Source organism: Podarcis cretensis (genome assembly GCF_951804945.1).
Source record: "Podarcis cretensis genome assembly, chromosome: 9".
NCBI lineage: Eukaryota > Metazoa > Chordata > Lepidosauria > Squamata > Lacertidae > Podarcis > Podarcis cretensis.
This window is the reverse complement of record NC_137178.1, coordinates 60,934,603-60,959,077: the sequence shown is the minus strand read 5'-3', so window position 1 is coordinate 60,959,077 and position 24,475 is coordinate 60,934,603. Positions and strand designations below refer to the sequence as shown.

At 41.8% G+C, this 24,475-nt stretch overlaps 1 protein-coding gene and 1 long non-coding RNA gene across 5 annotated transcripts in view; one reads left to right on the top strand and one right to left on the bottom strand.

Annotated features, from left to right (window-relative positions):
• GABRG1 (gamma-aminobutyric acid type A receptor subunit gamma1) overlaps nucleotides 1-24,475 on the top strand; it is a 77,799-nt gene that overhangs the window by 5,275 nt on the left and 48,049 nt on the right. Inside the window, exon 1 of one of the 4 annotated variants that reach the window (XM_079989799.1) lies at nucleotides 9,249-9,373. The exons of the other annotated variants lie outside the window; for them this stretch is intronic. Within the exon in view, the coding sequence (XP_079845925.1) occupies nucleotides 9,264-9,373 (110 nt within the window). The 5' untranslated portion in view covers nucleotides 9,249-9,263. Of the gene's footprint in view, nucleotides 1-9,248; nucleotides 9,374-24,475 lie in introns of those variants that run through there. 4 annotated transcript variants of the gene reach the window in all.
• LOC307223676 lies at nucleotides 8,254-23,530 on the bottom strand. Its single transcript, XR_013842186.1, has 3 exons — nucleotides 23,419-23,530; nucleotides 10,201-11,290; nucleotides 8,254-8,372 (listed from the first exon to the last, which is right to left on the bottom strand). It is a non-coding gene; the product is annotated as an uncharacterized lncRNA (long non-coding RNA).

The window sequence follows — 24,475 nt, the reverse complement described above, 5'->3', positions numbered from 1 at the left end:
AGCAACAGCACAGAATCCAGTAGCTTTCATATCGCAAGAAGAATCTGACTGTACATTTAAGAATCTAGCAGCCAAAGCCTTGGCTTCTTCTTGAATGAGCAGCAGAGATAAATTTTCTGTGCCACCAGCACACTTGGCTTCTTTAATGGAAATGTTGAATAAAAATAGTGGACGCCTGCACACACAATCAAAAATCTTTATATGACTAAGGAGGACTCCCCCTCCCCTCTCCCAACTTTATGAAACATGCCACTATGGTGTATGAACAGCCATCTTCCATGAAAAGGATGAGAGAAAATGAATTTCAAGCAGCAGATGTTGGCCACATTACATAGTGTTGTTGGAAGGAACACAAATAACTATGGTAATGAAGGTGGAGGGGAGAAATGGAATAGGTTGCAATAGAAGCAAATGACTAAAAAAGGAATATAAAAATGTTTGTGGCCCAGGCCTCTGTATATTCTAGATGTGTGTTATACGAAGCAAAAAGCTGGGAAATGGTTTGCATCCTCAGACAACTACTTCGAATGTTTATAACTGTAGGGAATTGTAACAAAATAACAAAAATTCCTTCCAGTAGCACCTTAGAGACCAACTAAGTTTGTTATTGGTATGAGCTTTCATGTGCATGCACAAAAGCTCATACCAATAACAAACTTAGTTGGTCTCTAAGGTGCTACTGGAAGGAATTTTTTTTATATTTTGTTTCGACTATGACAGACCAACATGGCTACCTACCTGTAACTAGAATGTAGGGAATTGTGTGAAACTATGACATACCACATTTTAAAGGAATATGCACATGAAATGTGGACTCATCAACACAGATGTGGGTTTCACGTGATTTCCTGCACAGAAGTCTTTTCCTTATAGGAAATGGGTGAAAATCTCAGAAACTCTAATTCTGGAATCATTGTGATACGGAATCAATATGACTCTTCCTTCATTGCACCATTCTTACTTAGGGGTCTTTGATCATTTCTGGGCTAATTTCCTCCTCTGATGGGCTACTTACCTGCTCCACTTTCCACACCCTCATGAGCTACAGACTGGCTGCATTCACACGGCAGTGTATTCCATTTCCTCAACAATTCCCTAACTGTTAATTTCCACCTTACATTTGAGCCTTTGCACAACAGCAGTGCCACTTCTGGAAATACAGCAGAATACAGCACAAGTTTAGTTCACATTTCCATGTTATTTGCAAACATATTCTTTTTCTGGAAGTAAATAACATAGGAATGAATGCTAAACTTCCAATGAATTCTGTTATACTGCATTTCTGGAAGTGGTGTTGATGTTGTGTGAAGTCTCAAATATAATGTGGAAAGTATAACACTTAGGTAAATGGAATATGGATTAAATAGCCGTGTGAATGCAGCCTCTGAGTCCTCCCCATTCTAAGAATCTCACTCTGTCACAAGTGACATCTATTTTTGTCTCTCACTTTAAATACAAAGCTACAGGTGTTCATGCTTTGGCTGAACCCAGTAATGGTGGCTATTTGGACAAATGCTCCGTCTGGCTGACGGAGGCAGGCTTGCTATGAATAAGTGGAGCAGATCGATAGGTAGAACCAGATCAATTGAATTCCAGTTGCATTTGATGTATCGTCGGAGAATCATCAGCAAGAATCAGACCTATGAATCTTAACTTACAAATGTGTTTGCACTTCCACATTATGTGTAGGCTACTATCTAATAAATGTATTTAATCTAATCCTGACCAAGTAGTCTGGTGGAGTGGAGGTAATGAATGACAGTGTCGATCACGCTGAAGGGAAGAGAAATTTCCAGTGAGAGATGATGGGTCTCAAAAAAAAATGGCTGTGGTCCAACAGGGTCCTAGGAAATCTAATTTGCTCGCTTCTCAGACGCCTGAGTTGGATTGGTTCCCAGCAAAATTGTTCATATGTATGAAGGTGTGGTGCCAGAATAAGCCATGCAGGTAACATTTTACACCTTGCAATAACATTCCAATATGCATTATTTTGACACAGTGTGTATAGCTGGGGCCATGAACAGTGGACAAACACACACACAATCACATGATAAAGAACCTTATGTGCACAAGCTCTGCCTTATAAACCCCACAGTACTATTTATATGGTGCTACTGTATATTTGCCCATAAAGCAGGCATAGGCAAACTTGGTCCTCCAGATGTTGTGAACTACAATTCCCATCATCCCTGACCACTGGTCCTGTTAGCTAGGAATGATGGGAGTTGTAGTCCCCAAAACACCTGGAGGGCTGAGTTTGCCTATGCCTGCCATAAAGCATTTTTTGGTGCTTCTTGCATGACCACTAATTCTAGCACACCTGGTCTCACATGACAAATAACATCAGAATATGTGGGAAAATACAGATTATCCAAATTATAGCAGTGACCTATTAGCCAAACAGGACACCAGACTATTCTATGTGCTGTATGAATTCATTCATTCATAAAGTTTTGCTACAAGTGTTAAAGAACTATATGATGAGCAGAGAGTGGAAGCAGATATTACTGTTTGACTATCCTTTGCTCCTGCTGGCATTTTGGAGCTGAGCTGTCTTTGCTCTTGCTGACAAGCCTTTTTGTTATTTCCATTAGTAGTCAGAATGAGGCTGAATGAATTGTTACTGGGGCAACGCCTCCACCTGTTTCATTTTGTAGGTGGAGGCATCAGGCTGTGCACTGCAGGGGTATGCCAGAGCAACACTGACTAAACATTGACTGTAACAAAGTAGCTCAGGTGTATTCTGTGTGGCGTTATATTGAAACATTGCATTTTTGTTAATCTGCGCATCTTCAGCTGACTTGGGCCCCAGGTATGTAACATGATGTCATGATGCTGTGACGTCATGTTATGTCAGCAGCGGTGCTTCCAAGGCCTTGCGAGGTCTCAGAGCTCAGGTCCTTGTGAGACCTTGGACGCAACTTCTGATATAAACCGGACGTCGTGTTTGGAGGCCTGGTATGGCCTCAGACATTGCCTCTGAGGCCTCGCAGGGTCTCGGAGGTCACATCCGAGGCCTTGCGAGACCTCCGATGCAACTTCCAGTTTATACTGGAAGTCATGTCTGGAGACCTGGCACAGCCTCAAACATCTCCAGGGAAGTTATTTCAGGGTAGTGTCAAAACCAGAAGTCGCGTCGGAGCTCTGAGGTGTGGGTGCCCTGGCACCCAGGGGCCCCTAGAGTTGGCGCCTATGGCTTATATATTTTTTTATATATATATATAAATTTTTATTAAGAGTTTTTTTTTTAAATACAATAGAAAGAAAAAACAGCATAAGCAAAAAAACAGACAGAAAAGAAAAACAAACATAAAATTTGGCATCATGTAATAACCAACTTTTCTTCATTTTTGGACTTCCTCACATTTCCCGCTGCTGCATTCCACATTAATAAAACTTTAGCCAGCAATTTATCACCTTATTTCCATTCTTATTATACACATTTTCAATATTTTGTCCCTCACTTTGAATATTTTATCTAGATCTTAAATACCTAATTTTAACATAATATTTATTCAAAATTTATTATTCTCATACAATTCACTCATTCTCATAATCTTTTCAACTAGCTTTATGGTGCCCTGTTATTTTCAAATCTCTCATCCTTCTTAACACTCATATAGTTTACAGTATTTTTGTAAATAGTCCTTGAATTTCTTCCAATCCTTCTCCACTGCTTCTTCTCCCAGGTCTCGGATTCTGCCAGTCATTTCTGCCAGCTCCATGTAGCCCATCAGTTGCATCTGCCATTCTTCCAGCGTGGGCAAATCTTGAGTTTTCCAATATTTAGCTACAAGTATCCTTGCTGCTGTTGTTGCATACATAAAAAATGTTCGATCATTCTTTAACACCCTCTGGCCAACAATGCCCAAAAGGAAGGCCTCTGGTTTCTTAGGGAAGGTATACTTAAATACCTTTTTCAACTCGTTATATATCATTTCCCAGAAGGCCTTAACCCTAGGGCAAGTCCACCAGAGGTGAAAGAACGTTCCTTCAGTTTCCTTACATTTCCAACACTTACTGTCTGACAGGTGATATATTTTTGCTAGCTTGACTGGGGTCATGTACCACCTGTATATCATTTTCATAATGTTTTCTTTCAAGGCATTACATGCCGTAAACTTCATACCGGTGGTCCATAACTTTTCCCAGTCAGCAAACATGATGTTATACCCAATGTCCTGTGCCCACTTTATCATAGCTGATTTAACCGTTTCATCCTGTGTATTCCACCTCAGCAACAAGTTATACATTCTTGAAAGTACCTTAGTCTTAGGTTCTAACAGTTCTGTTTCCAGTTTCGATTTTTCCACCTGGAATCCTAACTTTTTATCCAATTTAAAAGCCTCTTTAATCTGAGCATAATGTAACCAATCTCGCACTTTGTCTTTTAGTTTCTCCATACTCTGCAATCTCCAATTGTCTCCATCTCTTTCTAATATTTCCCAGTATTTCGGCCATTTGACCTCCATATTGGGTCTTTTCACAGCTTTAGCTTCCATAGGTGAAAGCCACCTTGGGGTCTTGTTTTCTAATAAGTCTTTATATTTTGTCCAGACATTAGGTCGGAGCGAAACAATACAAACTTAAAGCTTTTGCAGATGACCTAGTTTTGACCCTGCAGGAGCCAGAATCTAGTACGAAAAGAGTGTTACAATTGATTCAAGACTTTGGTCGGGTGGCGGGATTCAAATTAAACAAACAGAAAACTAAGGTGTTGGGAAAAAATTTGACAGATACAGAGTCAGAACGGTTTCAGAGAGAGACAGAACTAACTGTGGTTAAAAAAGTAAAGTACCTAGGGGTAAACATAACAGCAAAAAATCTGAGTCTTTTTAAGGATAACTATGAAAAATGTTGGTCTGAAATTAAAAGAGACTTAGACAGTTGGACAAAATTGAAACTTTCTTTGTTAGGCCGAATTGCTGCTATTAAGATGAATGTATTGCCAAAAATGTTGTTTTTGTTTCAAACACTACAGATTGTGGACAAAACGGAGTGCTTCCGGAAGTGGCAGAGAGACATTTCTAAGTTTGTCTGGCAGGGCAAAAAGCCCAGAATTAAGTTTAAGATATTAACTGATGCGAAAGAGAGAGGGGGCTTTGCCCTGCCAGACCTAAAGTTGTACTATGAGGCCGCAGCTTTCTGCTGGCTAAAAGACTGGCTACTTCTCGAAGACACTGATGTATTGGATTTGGAAGGTTTTAACAATGCTTTTGGTTGGCATGCATACTTATGGTATGATAAGGTTAAAATCAATAAGGCCTTTAAAAACCATATTGTCAGAAAAGCAGTGTTTAATGTCTGGACAAAATATAAAGACTTATTGGAGAATAAAACTCCGAGGTGGCTTTCATCGCTGGAAGCTAAGGCCCGAAAAAAACCCAATATGGAGGTCAAATGGCCAAAATATTGGGAAATATTAGAACAAGATGGAGACAATTGGAAATTGCAGAGTTTGGAGAAAATGAAGGATAAAGTGCGAGACTGGTTACATTACGCTCAGATTAAAGAAGTCTTTAAAAATGATAAAAAGGTAGGGTTCCAGGTGGAGAAATCGAAGTTGGAAACAGAATTGTTAGAACCAAAGACTAAGGTATTATCAAGAATGTATAACTTGCTGTTAAAATGGAATACACAAGACGAAATGGTTAAATCGGTTATGATAAAATGGGCTCAGGACATTGGGCATAATATTATGTTTGAGGACTGGGAAAGGTTGTGGACCACTGGGCTGAACTTCACTGCATGTAATGCTCTGAAGGAAAATGTAATGAAAATGATATACAGATGGTACATGACCCCAGTTAAACTCGCCAAAATATACCATTTGTCTGATAATAAATGTTGGAAATGTAAAGAACATGAAGGTACATTCTTTCACCTCTGGTGGACTTGCCCTAAAGTGAAGGCCTTCTGGGAAATGATATATAATGAGTTGAAAAAGGTATTTAAGTATACCTTTACTAAGAAACCAGAGGCCTTCCTTCTGGGTATTGTCGGCCAGAAGGTGTTAAAGAAGGACCGAACATTTTTTATGTATGCAACAACGGCAGCAAGGATACTCATCGCTAAGAGCTGGAAAACTCAAGATCTACCCACACTGGAAGAGTGGCAGATGCAGCTGATGGACTATATGCAACTGGCCGAGATGACTGGTAGAATCCGAGACCTAGGAGAGGAGAGGATTGAGGAGGACTGGAGGAAATTCAAAATTTATTTACAAAAATATTGTAATTTGGTTGAATGTTAAGAAGGATGCTAGATCATAAACAATAGCCTACCACTGAATTGGATCTGATTTTGAAGATAAGTGAGATTAAGGAAATATAAACTTACTGGAGAATTGTTAGATTTTATTTAAATGAGTGGAGATAAGATTGCAAACAAGTGGGTAATTTGCTTGAAATTTTTTTTTTCCTGTAACGATGTAAGTGCGAGCGGGAGACGCGGGGGAGTCCAAAGAAGTGATGAAACTATGTTATAATATAAGTAATGTTGTTTATTTATGCATTTTTATTCAAAAACTTTAATAAATATGTATTTTATATATATATATATATATATATATATATATATATATATATATATATATATTGTCCAGACATTAAACACTGCTTTCCTTACAATATGGTTCTTGAAATTCTTGTGAATCTTAACCTTGTCATACCACAGATATGCATGCCAACCAAAAGCGTTGTTAAATCCTTCCAAGTCTAACACATCAGTGTTTTCAAGAAGCAGCCAGTCTTTCAGCCAGCAAAAAGCTGCTGATTCATAGTACAACCTTAAGTCTGGCAGGGAAAACCCCCCCTCTTTCTTTAGCATCAGTTAATATTTTAAACTTAATTCTGGGCTTTTTGCCCTGCCAAACAAATTTAGAGATATCTCTCTGCCACCTCCCAAAACATTCCATTTTATCCACAATCTGTAAAGTCTGAAAAAGAAATAGCATCCTTGGCAATACATTCATTTTTATAGCAGCAATTCGGCCCAACAAGGAAAGTTTCAGTCTTGACCAACTTTCTAAATCTCTCTTAATTTCTGACCAGCACTTTTCATAATTGTCCTTAAATAAGCTCAGATTTTTTGCTGTTATGTTCACCCCTAGGGCGCCTATGGCTTATAGTACCACTCATTTGTATCTTTAATTTGAACCAATATGAAATTTGTTTGTAATAGGATTGACAGAAACTTATTTATTTTTGTTAAGTCTGATTAATTGGGTGTGATTGGATTGCTCTTATCACCCAGGTGTCCCAGATGTAGGAAATGGCGTTTCTGTGCGCTCTGGCAATTGTCAGGGTGTCTTCTTGCACCAGAAGTGGCTTAGTCCTGCTGGCCACATGACCCAGAAAGTTGTCTGTGCACAAAGGCCGGCTCCCTTGGCCTGAAAGCGAGATGAGCGCCACAACCCCATAGTCACCTTTGACTGGACTATGGGTCCTTTCCCTTTCCCTTTCCTGGACGTAGGGCCATTTAGTGTCATCTGTCATTGCAACACAGGGAGCTACAGTAGTCATGATGGTGGGAATAAGAAGCCCTGCTAAAAGGGCACAATGATCAATATACTATTGGTGTTCCCATAGAAATTCCACCATAAATACAAAGCCAGTCTGAGGTTCCTTATGCAGGACATTCTGAAGGGAGCCAAAGTAGTTTTTTTGACAGAACTGGCAAACTTCAAATATCAATTTGTGGTATTCCTATTTGGAATAAAGGAGGGAAGTCATTTGCTTAGGGCATTATTAAAATTGATCAGAAAAACCTGCATTTGAAACAAGTTTCTGTTGTTGTTTCTAGTAGGAAATTGCTTTCCTTTCCATTCTGAAAGTTCAGTGTAACTTAAAGTTTTCAAACTCCTAACTTAACAGATTCAATTCCAATAAAAGATGATCAACTCACCTTCTCTTATTATCTGGGAGCATTCTTCATAAAAACGTCCAGGCTCTGGTCTAACCTAATTCTCGTCTTTGTTCTTATAACTGTTCTCCCAAACAACTTATTCTTTGGGGTTTATTCTGCACCAGGTAAACTAAGAGTAGCAATGCATCTAGACTTTTTTGTCTTCTTTCAGTTTAGGTAACTCACCAACATAATAAGTACGGAATTTGTGAAAGTTGTTTCTGATGAGACCGTTTGCATTCTGTGAATATTTCTGATGTGCTGGAAATAATTTCACTTTAAAAACAGGAACCCTTCTTTCAAGTGAGCCGCTTGCTGGGAGTTTAGTTAATTATACTGAGCTTATCATGTGGAGAAGAAAATGTTTAATGTCATTTGGAGATGTGCTTCACAGCTGTAGTGATTCAGAAGAGACTTGATCTTCTTGGCACCTGCTGTATCCATCAAGCCACCACAAGTTTGATGGCCTGTTAAAAGGAAATAAAAAAAGAGGATCAGATCCAATTTTTTCAGTGCAAATGGAAGAAAAATGAGTGTGACCTCAGGCTCAGGATTGAGATATTGGCTGCCCTCTACCTATTGGGGGCCTACATCTTCCATCAAAGGGACTGAAAGATGGTACATCTCAGGCAAATGGAAACTCTGTCCGCACATCCAAAGGAAGCAGACTCCCAAGTCCCCATGGGTGCTGGCCGTTTCCCCATCACCACCTCTCCTGACCTTTCATGCATTGAATATGAATTGAGATTCCAACAAAGATTCTTCCTGCTCAATAAGATACCCTGATTGCACAGAGGGGACATGGTTGGGGGCAGCATATATTTCTGTGCAGTTTGAGCCCTCGTAGGTTCTTCAGCACAACCAAAAAGGACATGTACATGAAATTACCCACTTCAGACAAGTAATCCACATTGTGAGTCCACTGCCAAGTGCTGATTCTGGTCTTCACCATGCAGAAGATACTGTGGACAATCAGTGTTTGAATGAGATCGAATGCTTCCAGGCATCTGGGTTTGTTTGTTTAAATCAGTACTGAGCGTTGCAGAGTCTGCATAATGTATTTGACATAAAATCTTAACTGGTAACCCTTCCCCATCCCCATTTGTATTTACTCCAGCCAACATTGCCAATTGGCAGAGGAAATAACGAGTTGTAGTTCATAAACATCCGGAGGACATCTGGCCCCCTAAGAAATTTTGCTAGACTTACCACATTTGCTTTCCTTAAAATTCCTTGAATATTTCTTCTGAGCAGAAACCTCCAAATCTGCCTTGCAGTTTCACTCCAGATAAAATTCAGTAGCAACTCTAGTCCCAGGTCTCATTGATTCTGCCCACTGCCCAAGGAGTGTCTTCACAATGACTCCTAACAAGGGAACCAGGGCTGGTGAGAAGCAGTGGTGCTCTCAGGGCAAGACAAAAGTCCAGGACCTGACCCAGTGGAATGAGCAGGAGGACCACCAAACAAAGTAAGGCTGGCTTATTATGTTTTGAATCAGTGCATATTTCCATCTGAAATGGAGACCGACATAAGAGCAGTGTGTGAAATTCCCTGACTGCAACCATTGGTGACAGGTGGATGACAGCCCCTCCTCCACAGATTGACTGGCACCATGCATTAAAGCTATGTCTGTGTTACAGGCAGTGATGTGTAGACCCCTGCCCAACTGAGAAATTTGATAGTTTGCTCAAAACTCCCCCCCCCCTCAAAATTACTCCGATGTTTCTTCTAAGAGGAAACTTGCACATCAGCCTTGAAATTTCTCTATGGGCAATATGCAGTGGCAGCTTGAGTCTCAGATTTGTGGGTTGTCATCTTCATCTCTTGGGTGAGAACACTGAACATTGCAACTATTTTAGCCTTGCTAGCAGGACATGGGGATATTAATTTTCTATAGGGAAGGCTTGTAATTACACTCCTATGGAGGAGGGTAATAATTCTTGAGTGCGACAAGCAAAAACTCTTGCAAGGAAGGCATTCTGCAAAAGCTATAGGAGGCTAGTCGATGTGATTTGCCTAGGCATGAAACATCCCACGTTGTAGCACAAGTATTCTGGATAATTTGTCTTGGTATTAAAAGGGAAGAATCATAGCTTGTCATTAAAAAGAGAAAAGCAAACCCTCAGTGGGGTTTTTTAATGTGATGTTAAGACATTGTATTAACTAGCTGAGATAGCAGTCCTAGATAGTGTGAAAATGCTTTGTTTCATAGAACCCCCAAAAGCAGTTGTGTGAGATGAAATGCATAAAAACATTTTATGGTGCCCAGGGGAGGACATCTACATTTACGATTACCTCCTATCTTCACATTCACAATGGCACTCCAACTGCCACTGTTGCAGGAGAAGGCAACTGAAAGCCAGGAAGCTGGAAGTCATGGCATCTATGGACCTGTTTCAGCTAATATATGGTCTGACAAATGTGAAAAGTCATAACCTCAATCTGGTGCTTCCTATGGGATAGGATGAGAGTGATCTGAGGTGACGCCATTCCTCCGATGTTGTTCCCTTGTGAACAGGTTAACCAAAGATCTGCTCAAGTCTGCATCCACAGTGATAACCAACTTCATGGGGGTTACCTCCATCCTGTAGGTCAATCTTAGGTCACCAGGGTGTCTAGTTTGGCCTGCAAGGCCATTTTCCCCAAACCACACCAGGGCACCCATCAGCTGCCATCACTGGTACAAGCAATGCTCGTGAAGAGGACAAAGGACTCAAACAATACAGTGATCCACCTGCCTTAAAAAGTGTGGAGCATCTTCAAAGAGCACTTGTGCCAAGGGCTTTAAGGCAGTCCCTGTGCAGAGTCCTTGCAGAGGCTCAGACAGGAGTGCATGGTCTGTATTAAAGTGCTTGGCAAAAGTGCTATTTGAAGCAGGCTCTTCTCCCTTTAAACACTGCCAAGTGATGCTAAATGGAGGGGGCACTGCTTCAAAGAGTGCTTTTGCAAAAGCCTGTCAGGCAGCACCCAACCCCCACCCTACATAAGATAATGTGGGGGCTATCTTAAAGCCCTTTGCAAACAGCAAAAGGTCTTTGAGGCTGTTGCTGGTTCTCAAGCACCTGACACCCAGCTGGCTATCTGATATTCCACACAAGGGATTTTGAGAGGTTCACGTGGCCACCCATCTATCAAATCCCCGCCCCCTCTGGTGAGGCTGATCCTGATAAGGATCTGACCCATGGTGCCAAAAACGGTTCCCTGCCCTTGGTTTATGAGGACGTTTTAGTCTCAAAGAAGATGCTTCTAGTGCAATAGGAATGACAAATAATTGTGTTCATTCTTTCCATGCCTTAAATCACAAGAGTTGTTGCCCAATTAAATGTTTGATCAGACAAGAACATCAGCATACTGCCCTGGGTCTTGTGACTCATAAGCTCCAGTTCTGTGAAGAAATAAAAAAATAAGGAATAAAATGCCATCTCAGCCATATGATTTGTTTATTGAAACCGGGAGGTCACGTTCAGCTGCTGCCTTTTAAAATTCATGGTCATTAACTTAATTTGGGCGCTCAGATTTACAGAGCTCAGATAACCCAATTTTGGTGCTGGGTCTCACTTACACTTTGGATAGCAGCAAAAGACCATTGCTCTCTTATTTTGTGCTATCCACTGCATAATCTGACAGGTTTTAATTACAAATTAAAACTCAGCTGATTGGTCTGCTCCATATTGAAAATAGAACAAAGATCTCCAATATTCATGTTTAAAGATGAACGTGCTGCCTGCTAGTGAAAATACGTAGTCATTAGTCATTTTGTGCTTGGGGATTTATTAGTCATGGTGCTGTTTCTAATTAGTTGGAAATAATAATTAGGACAGTTCTCCCCCCCCTTGCCTAGTACAACTTCCACTTGAGTATGAAATATTGTCTGTTTTTATCATAAGACTCTGGCTGGAACTAGATATTGTCGCAAACACACAGCTGGTGCCGAAAACCGTAACAGCTCCATGCTTTGTTTTTCCCCTTTCTCTCTCGTATTGCGTAGTTGGGAAAATCAATACGCAGTGTGATGTCATCAGACTGTGAGTTCTGCCAATGAAAGCAGGGGGAGAGAAATCACAGCCTGATTACATTGCATCCTGTGTTGAACAGTCCTAGTCGTATGGGGAACAGAGAAAAAGGAGACCTGGAGCAGTTATTTCCACTGCCTTGTGCAAAAGCATGAATTCTAGAGTGGAGGGATCAAGCGAGCTAATCCAAACCTTCCATCACCAAGGAGATTTTGCTGCCTCCACTAACCAACCTTTTGGCCCCTGAAACTTGTTTACTGGCCCATCCTACACTCTGCACTGTATGATATGTTCATTCAACTCTGTGCTGTATAGGCATGGGATAAATAACAAAATAGGGATGCGGGTGGCGCTGTGGGTTAAACCACAGAGCCTGGGACTTGCCGATCAGAAGGTCGGCATTCGAATCCCCATGACGGGGTGAGCTCCCGTTGCTCGGTCCCTGCTCCTGCCAACCTAGCAGTTCCAAAGCATGTCAAAGTGCAAGTAGATCAATAGGTACCGCTCCAGCGGGAAGGTAAATGGCGTTTCCGTGCGCTGCTCTGGTTCACCAGAAGCGGCTTAGTCATGCTGGCCACATGACCCGGAAGCTGTATGCCGGCTCCCTCGGCCAATAGAGCGAGATGAGCGCCGCAACCCCAGAGTCGGTCACGACTGGACCTAATGGTCAGGGGTCCCTTTACCTTTACCTAAATAACAAAATATAAGAGCATATTTCTCTCTCTCTCTCTCTCTCTCTCTCTCTCTCACACACACACACACACACACACACACACGTCGTTGGCATCCATATGTCCCAGGAGACAATGAGAAAATATTTTAAAGGGGAAGAAAACTAATTTTAAAACACTTTGAACAGTTACATGTAAACAATAGAGGGAATTAAAACGAGATAGGGAATCATCCTACTCAGCGTAGTTCAAACTGTTTCTCTACATAAGCTAATGCTTGGCAGCTAATCCATACCAGCTTTATTTCAATAAATTAATTCTACTCTCCCACCTCAAGCTTTTGGCCAGCCAGAAGAATACTGCTTCTGTTTCACTTTCTCATAATTTCTTTGGGTTTCCTCACCCCCCCCTTCAGCCTTTCAATTTCATTCCCACCCTTAAGTATCAGGTTCTTGGACTGAACCTTTGGCCCTGCTGTGAGTAGTAGCCTGCGAGGAAACTGCGAGGAACTATGGCTAGGGGCCGAAACCGGGGAGGGGAGCTGGTTAAAGAAAATTGGGAATTTAAAGTGTATATATTATAATTTGTTTTCTTTCTTTTAATGAGAGATGGGAAAATCGTGGAATGGAATCTTTTTTTGACCCTAGGGGAAACGTCTTAAGAATAAGTTCAGATATATAAGTTTTAATGAGAAATAAGATTAAATAAAGTAAAAGTGGATGGTTAATTGGTGAAAGAAAGAATGGAAAATTACAGTATATTAAGATAAGATATAAGGATAAAAATAAGATGAAGGATTTGCCGAAATATCTATATGGATTAGAATACAAAGAGGGGAGGTGTGAGGAAGTCAAGGAGATAAGTTAAGAAAGGGAGTTATATTAAGGTTTAACTTGTTCTTTTGGGTTTTTTTCTTTGGATTGTATCTTTTTTTAAAATTGTTTTTGCTTTGCTTTTGCTATTTTTCTACTTTTATTTTTCTTTCTTGGATATGTTTTGTTTTTGTATATTATGTTCCTTTTTGTAACCTTTTAAAATTTGAATAAATATTATTGGGGGGAAAAAAAGATTCCTTCACATCTTGTGCTTGTGATAGTGTCTCATTCCAGGCGCAGACAGTGCCGAACCAGTCTGTATCAAAGTCTTCTTATATAGGCGTTTTGCATTTTACTTAACTTGTGCTGTCTCCCTCAGCATGGAGTTAATGCAGCTTAAAAGTCCAGCTTCTTGCTACCAAAAGTTAATATACAATGGCTCATTAAGAAGGAGCATCACTGACAATGTAACCTGAGAGCAAACTGTAATAAAGTTATCCCAGAGGGCAAGTGTGGTTAATAGTCTGGCTAGGAGCAAAACCACTAAAAACGTGTGTTTCTTTGGGGAGAATAATAAGCAGGAAACCTCTTTAATTTATGCTATGAATTTGTAAACATTTGACTGCTTCAAGTACCTGTGGCAAGAGTCAACGTTTATATGGATTAAGGGGGGGGGGATATTTGTTTATTCAGGCATAAAAATTCTCAAAATGAATACTTACCAATTGCTCAAGCCCAGATTTGGATAGTGGAATTACAGTGGTACCTCAGGTTAAGTACTTAATTCGTTCTGGAGGTCCGTACTTAACCTGAAACTGTTCTTAACCTGAAGCACCACTTTAGCTAATGGGGCCTCCTGCTGCTGCCGCGCTGCTGGAGCACAATTTCTGTTCTCATCCTGAAGCAAAGTTCTTAACCCGAGGTACTATTTCTGGATTAGCAGAGTCTGTAACCTGAAGCATAACTAACCTGAAGCGTATGTAACCCGAGGTACCACTGTACCTCGTGTGTGTGTGTGTGTGTGTGTGTGTGTGTGTGTGCATGCGAAAAAAACTGAGGACCCTGACATGTGGAGTTGTTTCCTAAAGCAGTTGGAAGATGAGACCATCACAGAAGTTTATTAGAATAACATGTAGATGAGGATTAGGGCATGAAGCCTTTCTATTAATTCTCCTCGTAACCTCGGTATACTGTAGTTTGCTTCACTGAACTCGGTTATCAATTATTCATTTGCTACTTTTTTCCATGTCTGATTAGCATGCCTTGAATTATTCTGAGGAGAGGGAAAAGCATATGTGAAAACCTCTTTGTTCACTAACTCAGCATAATAGGACACTAAGTTAAAAGGAAACAAAATCTCAAATGTGAAGCACACAATTGGCTTCTAGAAAATGCTACCCATGGATAACATGCCCAGTTCATGTGACCAACTAAGCACAGTGAAGGGTGAGAGGGGGATTCCAACCCAGACGTCCAGTACAGTAGAACCAGTGTGGTGTAGTGGCTAAGAGCGGTAGTCTTGTAATCTGGTGAACCGGGTTTGCGTCTCCGCTCCTCCACATGCAGCTGCTGGGTGACCTTGGGCCAGTCACACTTCTTTGAAGTCTCTCAGCCTCACTCACCTCACAGAGTGTTTGTTGTGGGGGAGGAAGGGAAAGGAGATAGTTAGCCGCTTTGAGACTCCTTTGAGTAGTGATAAAGCGGGATATCAAATCCAAACTCTTCTTCTACTACTACAGTGGTACCTCAGGTTAAGTACTTAATTCGTTCCGGAGGTCCGTTCTTAACCTGAAACTATTCTTAACCTGAAGCACCCCCACTTTAGCTAATGGGGCCTCCTGTTGCTGTCGTGCCGCCGGAGCCGATTTCTGTTCTTATCCTGAAGCAAAGTTCTTAACCTGAAGCACTCTTTCTGGGTTAGCGGAGTCTGTAACCTGAAGCATATGTAACCTGAAGCATATGTAACCCAAGGTACCACTGTACTTACAAATGCCTCAGGTTACAAACTCCACTAACCTGGAAGAGTTACCTCAAGTTAAGAACTTTGCCCCAGGATGAGAATGGAAATCGTGTGCCAGCGGCGCAGCGGCAGCAAGAGGCCCCATTAGCGAAAGCACACCTCAGGTCAAGAACAGTTTCAGGTTAAGAACGCACCTCCGGAGCGAATTAAGTTCGTAACTGTAATTTGTCTGGCAAAGCAGTGTTCCCAGTTATGCTGACAGAGACTGCACACTGCTTGTATGCGCTTAGGCCTTTACAGGTGAGCCAATGAATGTGCGCAGGCAATGCTGTCATTGTGATCCAACTTCCTTGTCCTCTGTGCATTCACTGTTCAGTGGTACCTTAGTACTCAAACGCCTTGGTTTCCAAACGCTGAAAACCCGGAAGTAAGTGTTCTGGTTTTTGAATGTTTTTCGGAAGCTGAATGTCCGATGTAACTGTCAGCTATTGTTTCCGGGGTGCCTGCACCAATCAGAAGCTGAGCCTTGATTTTCGAACATTTTGGAAGTCAAACATACTTCTGGAATGGAAGTTACTAAATTGGAAGGGACTCCAAAAAACGTGATTTAGTCTAAACTACGATCCCATTGGGACGCAGGTGGCGCAGTGGGTTAAAGCCTCAGCGCCTAGGACTTGCCGATCGAAAGGTCGGCGGTTCGAATCCCTGCGGCGGGGTGCGCTCCCACTGCTCGGACCCAGCGCCTGCCAACCTAGCAGTTCGAAAGCACCTCCGGGTGCAAGTAGATAAATAGGGACCGCTTACCAGCGGGAAGGTAAACGGCGTTTCCGTGTGCGGCTCTGGCTCGCCAGAGCAGCGATGTCACGCTGGCCATGTGACCCGGAAGTGTCTCCGGACAGCGCTGGCCCCTGGCCTCTTAAGTGAGATGGGCGCACAACCCCAGAGTCTGTCAAGACTGGCCCGTACGGGCAGGGGTACCTTTACCTTTACCTTTACGATCCCATTAAAAATACAGTGGGCAATAGCCGTGGCTATCTCTAGATAGATGTGAGGATCGTGGGGTCTCAAAAACTGTGGTTGCTGGCTGTGAAACTCACTACATCTCTGTGGCAGCTTGCAGCAGGTGGCCTGATCCCTGCTGTGCTGCACTGGCATAAACTGCAAGTATCTAACGGATGGGAAAACAGGGGTCAGCCTGGCAGGGATCAGGTGACACAAGGAACAAATAAGGTCCCATCTGGCCCTATGAAGCTGACTCCTCAGTCTGACTAATGTGTCTCAGGTGCAGACTAAACTGCTCTCACATCACAGTATATCCCTGATTACCAGCCTGTTCACTGTCTACCAAACCATTAGCTCAATTTCAGGCCACCTGCACTGTCAGTATAGACTGAGGCTGCATATCTCGGATTATCAGATGCTGGCCACAAACCACTGGGCATGGCTACTAGAGGTGTGCAGAAGATTCCTGAAAATCCAGGATAACAAGCCAAGGTGGACTGCCTCAGCTTGATTTGGGGCTGTGGGTTAAACCACAGAGCCTAGGACTTGCCAATCAGAAGGTCGGTGGTTCGAATCCCTGCGACGGGGTGAGCTCCCATTGCTCAGTCCCTGCTCCTGCCAACCTAGCAGTTCCAAAGCACATCAAAGTGCAAGTAGATAAATAGGTACCACACCAGCAGGAAGGTAAACGTCGTTTCCATGTGCTGCTCTGGTTTGCCAGAAGCGGCTTAGTCATGCTGGCCACATGAGCCAGAAGCTGTACGCCGGCTCCCTCAGCCAATAAAGCGAGATGAGCGCCGCAACCCCAGAGTCGGCCACGGCTGGACCTAATGCTCAGGGGTCCCTTTACCTTTACAAGGCAAGCACAAAACAAGAAACCCCTGTGAGCTTTGTAGCCACCCGCAATCCAGACACTTTTGTAAAAGGCTGCAGACAAGCATTTGTAAAACACAAATCTTGGTTCTTAAGCTTAACCATTAAAGCTTCCACGTGTGGGAGTAGCAACTTTGCCAAACGGAAGCACCCATCTTTAGCATAAGGAAAACACCAGGATCAAAAGGTCAGAAGACAGGTATAATTTGCAATCAAAGGGAATGGTATTCCCAGCCATACTTCTGCAGTCCTTTAACTGGAGATACCAGGGATTGAACTCAGGCTTGCTGTTATGAAGCATGTGCACTGCTTAGGGGTGTAGGAAGGGGGTATGTGGGGGGGGGGTGCGGTCCACCCCAGGTGTCATCCTTGAGGGGGGTGACAAAATGTCACACCGTGGGGGGCTGCACTTACCGCGGGGCCTGGCCTGCAGTGTGCCTGAGCCACATGTCTCTCCTGGGAGTGACGCAGTGGCTCAGGGCTCCGCTCTACCTGAAATGGCAGTGTGGGGCTTGTATCCACCAGATAAACTCATGCCGCCCCCCCTGGGCAGATTGCTGTGCTGCCCCCCTTTTGGTGGATCTCCGTGTCGCCTCTATGTGGATCTCAATGGCGCCCCCATGCACAGATTACTGCAGTGGCACCCCCATGCTCTGGTCACTGCGGCACCCCCGAGGGCGGCTTGCCATGCCCCCGCCACTCGGGGTGCCAGAGCAGCTAGCTATGCCCCTGGCTCTGCTAATGAACTATGGCCACATAGTGCTGCTGGTTTTGTTATTGATAATAATATGTTGGATATTTATTGAAAAAAGGATAGGGAGATGTGACTGAGCCCTTGCTCTTCTCACCTCAGATATAATACTGGTTTCAAATGATTAAGTGATCTAGGTTAATAGAGTATTTTGTGTTCCCTGGAAAGCAGATCACATGCAATCAATATTGCTAGCTTCATCTTTAGTTTAAGCCTCCCACTCCGGGTGCCAGAGCAGCTAGCTACGCCCCTGGCTCTGCTAATGAACTATGGCCACAACCCACAAAGCACTGCAGTGGCAGCACTGTGTGTGTGTTGTCCCGTACAGGAAGGAGAGTGGGCCAGCTTTGCTGATTGGCTCCTCCTGGCACAACTCATTCCCCATCCCGCCCTTCACTTGCCAGAGCAGGAATCTACAACTCCTGCATTTGGGGTTTTTTGGCCATTTAAAATCGAGGGTCTGTTTCTACCGGCGTTCAAAACGTTAAGCATAAATTGGCACTCGCTGAAGCATCCTCGAGGCATAGACGTGTGCAGCAGACAATGAAGGCCTGTTTCTAAATGACTAGTTGGAGGATTAGCTCCCCGCCCGCCCCCTCCGCCTCAGTAATGCAGAATGCTGATTTTGTGGCTATAGTGATGAGATTTACTAATATGCATTTGTCATTAATTCAATCATACTCATTATCTCGTTCGTTCAAAGGAACAGCAGAGAGACTCTCAAAAGCCTTGTGGGTGGTTCAAAATCCCCCTGGCGAACCTGCATCCAAGAGTGCCCTACTTTTGCTCAAGATATGGCACAGGCACCCTCCTCATTTAGACTTCACATCCTTTTATTATTATTATTAATTTGCAGTCTACACAGCAGTCATATTCTGAAGCTGAACTTTCCCAGCAATGATTATCCCTTATTCATTCAATTACAAAGAGTTTTATGTGGGCAGCTCACCACTCCCTGCGTTCCAGAAATGGAACTGCAGACAGGATCACGTTTTAAATGAGGGGTCTCACCATGGAAAGGGAGAACAGACCTGGCCTTCAGTCCTAACCACCTTTACCTGGGAGTAAATCCCACTGAATCCAATAGGAGTTACTTTGGAGCAGCTCTTAGAGCAGCCCACCCAACATATACTGCTTTACATGGCTTTGTGTAAATAAATGCTTACCATTCATCCCCATGGGGGATGGATAAATCACTAAGGAACAGGTGATGAGGGTTAGAAAAAGAAGAAAATTACCTACTCACCATCTCATTGATTACTGGGGATATTGCTATTGTAAAGGGTGGAGCAAAGGACATGATCAGGCATGCTAGTACTTTTGTGTGGGGTGAATGGGGTCTGGAGAAGTCAGAAGTCTGTATTCCAGCCTTCTCTTTCTCAACAAATTAGCAACAGCTGCAGCACACACTATAACAATAATAAATATAAGGTGTACAAGTATGTAAAGCATCACATCCCCATCTCAGTAATCTGTGCGACCACTTTGCAATTTATATTTATACATGCCTACATGATTCTCAGTGCTATGTAGCATCACTCAGGTAGTTAGAAGGCAAGTTATTTTCACACTTTCAAAAACAGAACTGCCAGCAACACATTTGGTCATTACACTGTCTATCTCCTATTATTTTTATTTTACTTAAAAACAGCTTAATAGTTTAGAAAACTATTTGAACATCTTATTTTCCATTAGTTTGGTAGTGTTGCTTTGCTATGTAAAGTTATACTTACATCTCCCTGCAGTTTCCTCCAACCCCCCTCTTTTGCCCATTTACAGAGTGGGATATGATGGGATGTAGTGGGAAATGAGGAAGGAAAGATAGTGGGATACTGGGGATGGGAGAGGGTGGATAAGGGATAATAACAGATTGGAAAGATGTGGTGCTAAATAGAAATTGCATTCAACAATGCAGTTTGCTTATGCATCAAACAAAAAGAATAAACTCTGAAAATCAAAAACATTCAAGATGTAGGATTGACTTTACAGAATATTTCTACAGTATTGCCTCTCTTTGCATCCACTCTTCATACAATGTTCAGGTTAGTTTTCTAGCTCTCTGTTAATCCTTTAAAAAGACATGGAAACTTAATTTATTTTGTGGAAGTGCAATTCTACCCAAATAAAAACCATTGTATGAATAAAAGACTACTCCTACAGTTAGTGAATCCATAATGCTATTCCTTTTGGAAAGTCAAACACCCTGATCCAGCTATCAGTTCAAGAAATGAATGAATGAATGAATCTTTATTTGCGTCAGCCATCGGCCATAGCAATAAAACAACAATACGATATACAAAGAATAGAAATAAAAAGTCAATTATATAAAATACATTTTAAGGTTTTTGAATCAATAGTCAAATAGTGGATCTTATTCTGATTGCCCCAGCTAAAAACCTTGCAACCTTTGCTGTCACCTGCTCATCTTGATCAGCCAAGAGAAAGGACACTGTGGCAGTGGCTGGGTGACCCAGAATGGACAATAAAAGAGGGGTGATAACCTCATTCCCCAGGTCTTTATAAAGAGTGCAAGCCAGAAGGACATGCGCCACCAATTTGGTACTGCCATCTCCACAGGGACACAAATGTTTTTTGTGTGGAATCTGTTGGAATTGTCCCTCAAGAACAGCCGAGGGCAATACATTCAATCTTGTGAGAGTAAAAGTGCGTCCATATTTTAGACGCCATCATTCCAAGATATGGGAACCTGCACAGAACTGCCTTAGAATAATAGAATTTTTGAACTGGAAGGGACTTCGAAGGTCACCTATTTATTTGTTTAATTTATTTATATGCTACTTTATACTTAAGACATTCTTTAAAGGATCCAACCCTCTACTCATTGAAGGATCTACAATGCAGGATGCAATTGCAGTACAGTGGCTCTGATCTCTTCTTGGGTCACTCATTTCGGTGGAAGAAGCAGATCCATGCAATCATTTCTTTGTGTATGGAGATCCATGTTATCCATTGGTAAAGGGTGAACCATTTTGTAACAGACTTACACACACAGAGAGAGATTTCTGGATTGGGCAGTACTCTGTTGAAACTAAGAAGCAGCAATAATATATGTTTACAAAATATTAGGATTACCCCCCCCTCAGAAATAACTGTGCTTAACTTAGGTTTATAATGGTTTTCTCTCCATTCTATATGTGCATTCTGCGCATTAATTAATGCTCACTATTGTCTGTCTGTCAAGATATGCTCATCACTGCTATGGTTACCACTTTCAGTTTGGGTGCACTTTGTTTGACTTCAAGCCTCCAGCAATTGCTTGAAAATTTATTGGAATGAGTAATGGAGATTGCAAACTTTAGCACTGGAGGAATATTTAAAGTCTGCACTCATTTGATTCAAATAGAGAGAAAATTACTTCTAGGCATTCTTTGACCTTTGAGGGGATCATCTGAATGAATTTGCAGACACGCTCAAGCTGTTGCCCATTTTTCCCCCCTTGCGTGTATTTGCAAAACAGCAATTTATACTTTATCCAACTGAAGGGTAAGTAATAAATGGACATGCAATTGTTTTCACTCTGCAGCTCCTTCCTGTTTTCCATCTTGATAAGAGTATGCAGATAATAATTCAACAGAATTATATTGAGTCTAGCAGTAATGTACTTGTGAACAACTAATTTACTTGCTAACTGTCCTCATGTGGGGACATCATAATAATGTCCAAGATTCAAAGATAAGCATGTGCATGCCAAGAGGGGTGTTTGATTTGTTTTCATTGAATGCTAAACTAATCCCCCCCACCAATATTGTTGTTGTTTAGTTGTTTAGTTGTGTCCGACTCTTCGTGACCCCATGGACCAGAGCACACCAGGCACTCCTGTCTTCCACTGCCTCCTGCAGTTTGGTCAAACTCATGCTGGTAGCTTTGAGAACACTATCCAGCCATCTCGTCCTCTGTCATCCCCTTCTCCTTGTGCCCTCCATCTTTCCCAACATCAGGGTCTTTTCTAGGGAGTCTTCTCTTCTCATGAGGTGGCCAAAGTATTGGAGCCTCAGCTTCAGGGTCTGTCCTTCCAGGGAGCACTCAGGGCTGATTTCCTTCAGAATGGATAGGTTTGATCTTCTTGCAGTCCATGGGACTCTCAAGAGTCTCCTCCAGCACCATATTTCAAAAGCATCAATTCTTCGGCGATCAGCCTTCTTTATGGTCCAGCTCTCACTTCCATACATCACTACTGGGAAAACCATAGCTTTAACTACACGGACCTTTGTTGGCAAGGTGATGTCTCTGTTTTTTAAGATGCTGTCTAGGTTTGTCATTGCTTTTCTCCCAAGAAGCAGGCGTCTTTTAATTTCGTGGCTGCTGTCACCATCTGCAGTGATCATGGAGCCCAAGAAAGTAAAATCTCGCCACCCATATAGCCAACTACTTTTGAATGCCACCCCCATTTCAAAAGCAGTTTACCATTTGGAGTAAGAGGACAGCTGTTTTAGAAACACAAATCCACAGCCCTGTTGGAAGTTTGGAACTATCTGCCTGGGTCTATGGACCCTCTCCTCTGAATCCATTAAAATACTTTTTGGAAGTGAGAGCTAGGCTGACTTGAATACGCAGCTGATATAACTTTGCACTTTCCATATGGAAGCTTCTGGCTTGATAACGATTGCCATTGCCAGCCTGGAGAGCCATTCAGGTGATGATTTGGATCTCTGAGGGAAGAATGCGAGATAATCCTTCTAACATGATTGAATGTCCTAGAGCAATTTGAGCAAAGTGCTCAGCATGCCACAACTTAAAGTAGGATGCTGGAAGGCTGTGGGGCTGTAGTGCAAGAAAAAAAGATGTGGCCATATGATGGAAACGGGCAAAATTAAATGTAGGATTTCATTCCACGAACAAAAGTGTATGCTGCCTATTATGGTACTTTAGTATAGGAAAACCTGGAATAACTTAATAACGAAATAGATTACTCAGCAGTCTGGGAAGAACAAATTTCACCCGTTGATTATTATTTTTTTACATACATAAAAGCTACAATTACCTTCTGATTACCTTGCAACAATCTAAATTTGTTAATAGCATTATATATACATTATCTTCATTTTTTAAACAATTTCTACCTTGTTTTAGTCTGTGTGATATCAAGCTTGTATTTAAAAGTGTAAAAATCTATAAGGTGTAAATATTAAAAATTTGGGGATTTTTTTTTTAAAAGAAGGGTATATCGCTGCATAGCAGGTGCCATATGCACCTCAATGAAGAACAGCATCTTTTACCCCTTCTATGCATATATAAAAAATGAGAATACAACTGTGTAAGAACTGATACCTGGATTTGTTTGTTTTCCTCTTTCCTCCCCATCCCACTTCCCTTTTTGTATTGCATATATAAGAATAGAACACTATTTTAAATTGTAAACCACCATGGATGAATTAGCAGAAACATGGATCATAAATGTAGTACATACCTTAAAAGTAAGGATGTGTATTTGATTCAAAAGAATCCAGAGCCCAAGCAGGGCACCTCAGAAAGAGTTGTGGCTTGTCTGGGGTAAAGTGGGATCAGCAGAAGGTGGCCGGAGTTGAAGGAAAGATTTTATCATATATAGAATAATACCAGGGTGGGATGATGGGGGGAAGGAGAACTCCATTGCGATTGGCAGGCAAGTTTGTATTCCGGGTGAATTATGAATTATTATACCTGGAAACCAAATCCCTTTTGGCTCGTCTCATTCACAAATCAACTTTAAAAGGTATCTAGCGCAAAAGCCCCTGAGTCTCTTTAACTGCAGTTCAGTGGATTTCTTGGCTATGAGTACCTCTGTCTTGCCTGAACGTTTCAGACTCATTGCTCACAGAATGCTGGTGGAGATTACCCACCCCAAAACAACAATGGCTGCCCTAGCAGAAAAATACTTCCGCTATCCATTGGAAATTTGGCATGGTCTATGTCCTCAGAAGGGGTGACCTTGCCTACAAATTTCATTCAATTCTGCTTCAGAATAAAACAAATATTGTTAACATTTCCTTAAAAATAATAATTTAAATTTGAAACTACACAACACAAAACCCCCTGAACATATTTGCCTAGAATTTGGCAGGTTGTATCTACTCTTGAGGGACTAGCTTGCTTGCAAATTTTACTCACTTGTGTCAAAAGAAAATAGTTACAGATTTTTAATCAAATTCTTTTTAAAAAATTCTCAGAAGTTTTAAAGGAAAACATGCATGAGTAAGCCCCATATAAATTATATTGGGAGTTGCTGTTACAGACCTGTGGTACTATCCCCCTCTAGTTCTGCTAATTTCACTAAAATGCACAGTGTTTAATTATACAACTTCACTGTGATCAAGTTGACTGATTTTTAGGAAAATGAAGATAGTTGGGCTAGGAATGAACAGTTAAATGTATTTTTGAACACATTTTTTTGTTTCATTGTGACCCTAACTGCTGCTATTTTAATGCTTTTGCATATTTATTTTATGCAACACTGATTGTTGAATATTTCATTCTTCACACTGCTA